A 4,678-nucleotide genomic window follows, 5' to 3' on the forward strand; every position below is an offset into this window, starting at 1 on the left:
GTTGCGCGGCACCCAGGGCGTGGCGAGGAGGAGGATGGGGAGGGTCTGTTGTGGGCAGAAGGTGGATGGACAGGACAGTCCCCTTCCGTGTCCTTCCCTGTGTCGTTGGCAGTACATACTGAGAGCATAAATTTGAGCGAGTACAGGAGGAAACGTTTCTGCCGCTTTGCGTGTGCTACTCATTCGTCGTCATTGCAGGCTGTCGTCACGGTGCGTTGTGGTGCGGTGCCGTTAGATGAGGGAAGGGTGCGATGCTACGGCTGCTGCGCACCACAACCGTTTATTGCCTCTGCACCGGCACTTTCTTTTTCAAATTGTGTTTTTTTCTTTGCTTTACGGTGAATTTGTTGGAGGAGGTTTGGCTTTGGTGCCTGCTTCACGGTGCTGTGCCTTATTTGTCGGTTGCGGTTCTTCCACGTGATGCTGAAGCGTTTGATGGGGTGTTTACCCTTCTTTTTGCGCCCTGCAGTCAGTCTTGTGTGGTTATGGCGGCAGCAGTGGGACTCTGTGGCTGCGTGCTCGTCGCACGTGTCGCATCTTCCGCTGTTGCTCCCTTGCTGTGTTGGTGGGGAGGAGGCAGGCGACTGCATTGGTGAAGTGGCGTCCCAGTGGGAGAAGGAAGGCACCGACCGCACGATTGACGTGGACCCTTGTCCCCCGTGTCTGAGTGTCGCCACCGCACTTCTTCATGCTTCCTTCTGTGTGTGCCGTGTGTGCTTATGGTGCCGCTGTTTGTTTTGCGATGCCGACCCACGTGAGGGAGGAACGCCGCCTTGACTGCTGGCGAACGGCGAGTCCCCCACTCCTCTCCCGTGTCACCATTACATCCTCGGAAGCGCTTGATGGTCGCCGGTTGTAACGCTGCCACGTGGGTCTGTCTCGGTCCTTGTGTGTCTTTCGCGGCATCAGGACTGCTCTGTGGTAGAAATGTTTGGTTGCACGAGCGGTTCCAATGGTCATGTTTGTCTTTTTGCCGGGATCCTGCCACTCTGCATGGTGGTTGTGTGGGGCTGCGTGGGCGGTGGGAGGACGATGGTGTTACTGGCGTGATTGTGTATGCGCTTCTTTTTGTCGGTGATTGTGCTTCGGTGGGGACTGTCTGTGAACGGATGCCTCTGTGTGCCACTGTGTTCATTTGCTGTTGTTTCTGTCTTTTTTTTCTCTGACCGAGCAGTTAGAGATACTTTGGCTTGGCCAGCACAACTATCGTTTCAAGGTGTTAGTGATTAATTGCAGTATTGGGACTAGTAGTGGTGGGATATCGATCTATCGGAATAGTGTCTCTTGATTTGCCATTTGTAGAAAGGGATCTGCGAAGCAGGAGCTACGGTCGACGGGGCGAGTGCAATACACCGCGACAGCTCTATCGTTATCTGTTTGGTTTGTGGATGTGGTCTGCGGTGGGTGCGTGTCCGCGCGGCCGGCACCGTGTGCGGCGCAGGGCCGCTGCGGCTGTGCGTGCGGCGCTGTTTTTGGTGTTGGCGCTGGTGGCGGTGGCTGTGTGGCTGCCTGCTGTGCATGCGGTGGTGTTGCGACTGCGGGGCGGCACGGTGGACAGAGCCATCACGGTTGGCCGTGCCGTGGACACGGTGCTGATGGACGGCGTGTCCATCACGAACGGCGTGGCTGTTGTGTTCGACGTGCCGGCGATGCTTCCCGGCGCGCTGCGCATCGAACTGAGGAACTGCGTGTGCGACGGCGGTGCGCAGATTTACGTGCGGGGCGACAGCGGTGAGCCGGCGAGTGACCGGAGCCTGGAGGTGAGTGTGAGCGGGCTGTCCGGGAGCTACTGCTCGCTCGTGTTTGTGCACAACCTGCCGGCACACACGAACGTGACGGTCCGTGACTCGACGATTGTGACGGCGGGGCCGATGCGCTACTCCCAGCTGAGCGGGCTGATGGACGCGGTGGCGTCGCCGTTTGTGCTGCAGGCGACGTCGCTTTTGCAGACGCAGCTGCGTGTGAGCAACACTGTGCTGAGGTCGTTGCAGGCGGGCGGGTCTGCGGTGCACGTTGGCGGCGGTGTGGACCTGCTGTCGAGCGCGGTTGTGCTTGACGGCGTGTTGCTGGAGGCGTCGGGTGGTCCGACCGCGTCCGCGATGCATGTGGCGTCCTCGTCGCGTCTCAGTCTGCGGAGCCACTCGGTGTTCTCCGTGACAAGTGTGTCTGTTGTGAGTAGCGGCGGTGGCATTGTGCTTGGAGAGCGCCTCGCGGTGTTCGACTCGGTGCTGCGCTTCGTGGGCGTCGAGGGGTCTGTTGCGTCGTCGCTGGTGCGCTGCGACGGTGGGACGGTCGGTGGCGGCGGGTGGCTGGACCTGCACGACGTGTGGGCGGTGGGCGAGGCGTCGTCGGTGGCGTCGCTGTCGGGTGTGACGCTGAGCGGCGGTGCCGTGTCGATTGCGCGCTGCGCTGCCACTGGCGCGACGCTTGTCTCCGGGCTGGCAATCACGAGCGGCGTCGTGTCGGTGCAGTGCAACCGTGCCGGCGGCCGGGTGCTGCGGAGCAGCGGCGACTACCGCATGGCCGGCCTGCCCTCCGTGAGCGTGGTGCCGTGCGACGGCTGTGCGGCTGCGTTGGCGTGCTTTGATGCGCTGACGGCGTCGTTCTCCGACTGCGTGTGCAGCTGCCGCGCCGGCGGCGTGGGCGAGGCGTGCCTGCCGTTCGACGTGCCGCCTGCGAGGTCCGGCGGTGGTGGCGGTGCGCCGGGCTGCGTGAGTGGCGTGACGCTGACGGAGTCGGTGACGGTTGGTGACTGGCGTGCGACGGCGTGCCTTGACTCGGTGGTGCTCAGCGGGCCGATCACTGTGGCGGTGGATCTCCGCTCGATGAACGTGTTCGCTGACGCGCTGAACGTGACGCTGCGCCACTGCGTGCTTGCGGGCGGCGCGCAGCTGCGGATTGGCGGCCTCAGCGAGAGCACGGCGCGCCTGATGCCCCACGCCCTCGTCAACATGACGAATGTGACGTCGCTTGAGGGCACGATCGTGCTGCATGGCGCGATGCCGCTGCACTCGAGTGTGCTGCTGGCGAACTCAACGCTGCGCGCGACGGTTTGCGGGTCGCAGTACGTGCCGACGACCCGTGGACACGAGAAATTTCGGTACGGCCCTGCGCTTGTCCTGGACGGCGTCCGGCTTCTGTCGACACGTTTTGTCATGACGCGGTCTACGCTGTTTTGTTACGGGGGCTCGTGCGCTGCGATCCTCGTGGAGCACGGCCTTTGCGCAAACCTGTCCAGTGTCTTCTACATGGACAACTGCGCTGTCGTGTCGCGGGCGCACGTAATGTACGCTCTTGCGTCGTACCTGCGTGTCAGCGGCGACTCCGTGTTCTCCATACAGAACGGCTCGTGGAGTGCGCCGAGCATCGAATACTACGAAAGTGCGTGTGTGTTTGAGGACGTTGTGGTGGATGGCGGCAGCGTGCTGCAGATTGTGTCCAGCACTTTCCGTCTCGGCTTCGCCATGCTCATGGCAAGCACGCTGACCGTGACAGGCGGCAGCTGGCTGGTGCACCGCGACAACGGGTTCTGCACCACCTACGTTGTGTACGTGGACAAGGAGAACGGCGTGGCGTTCCGCGATCAGAGTGTTTGGTCGATAATTGACAACAACTTCACTTACGGCTCGTTCTTGTCCTTTGCATGTATGACAAACAAGTGGTCGCCACCATCCGACTCGAGTCCGACCATCTACGGCATGTGCAACGAGATAAGGGGCTCTCCTGTGACGAATTACAGAGAAGACCTCAATATTGGGGCGCCCGTGACGGTGTTGGACTGTGGTGCGTGCACGATGGAGGCCGTGTGCTTTGCAGCGAGGACGAGCAGCATCAGCGGCTGTGAGTGTGTGTGCGCTGCTGGCGGCCACGGTGACACGTGTCTGCCGGCTGCGGTTCCGGACGGCCTTGGACCGCTTCCGCTCCCCGATGCGGATGACACGGAGGTTCGCTGCGTGCACGGTGGCAGCATCAGCTCCGTGGAAGTCCCGGCCCCCGGTGTGCGTGGTCTGTGCTTTGTCAACGTGACCTTCACCGCCGCGATCGTGCTGGACCTGTGGAGCTTTGACGCGCCAGAGCAGACACTCAACATCACGCTGCTGCAGTGCGTCCTCATGGGCCTGTCGGTCAGGGGGAGTGGTGCGCGCGTGCACGTGAACGTAACATCCTCGATGCTGGCTTCTGGTGCATTGGTGTTTGAGGGCCATTTTTGCACGAGCTCCCAGATACTGGTGGCAGGCAGTACGCTTGTGACGACGTCGACCCACGCCATTGCCTTTCTGGATTTTGATCCCGGGAAAAATTTGACGCTGCTGTTACTTGACAGCTACATCGAGGGGAATAGTTACGCCGTTTATTTCTCCGATGCTGTTGTTGTTGATGGTGGCGGGATCATTGTGAAGGGAAATACGCTGAGTACGATGGAGAATAAAGGTATGGAATCATCTGTTTATGCTTATGCTATTGAAGTGAACAATGGCGGCTACATTGACGTGGAGAACAACACGATGAGCGCGGCTAATGGCTTGTATCTCAACGGGGACACCACCGTGAGCTCCGCGGGGCTGCTGCGAGTGGCGGACTGCTACTTTGTTGGCAGAAAGAGGCTTTTAAATTCCGCGCTGTTGTACTTGGACGGCTTGGTGACACTCGAGGATGGTGCGCAGTGGCGTGTGGAGGG

The 4,678-nt window shown here is 60.9% G+C and overlaps 1 protein-coding gene across 1 annotated transcript, besides 1 other annotated feature; it reads left to right on the top strand.

The window, feature by feature from the left end:
* Positions 1-4,678: part of a sequence feature (areas not merged during assembly with more than two copies in the genome that could not be assigned to a particular haplotype) that runs on past the window's edge.
* On the top strand, positions 1,389-4,678 carry Tc00.1047053509517.9 (dispersed gene family protein 1 (DGF-1), putative; the record flags this gene model as incomplete). Its single annotated transcript, XM_798835.1, has 1 exon — positions 1,389-4,678. A coding segment is annotated over one exon (3,290 nt), but the record flags the coding sequence as incomplete, so codon positions are not given.

Source organism: Trypanosoma cruzi, genomic scaffold, assembly GCF_000209065.1.
Source record: "Trypanosoma cruzi strain CL Brener 1047053516059 genomic scaffold, whole genome shotgun sequence".
In the NCBI taxonomy this organism is placed as follows: domain Eukaryota; phylum Euglenozoa; class Kinetoplastea; order Trypanosomatida; family Trypanosomatidae; genus Trypanosoma; species Trypanosoma cruzi.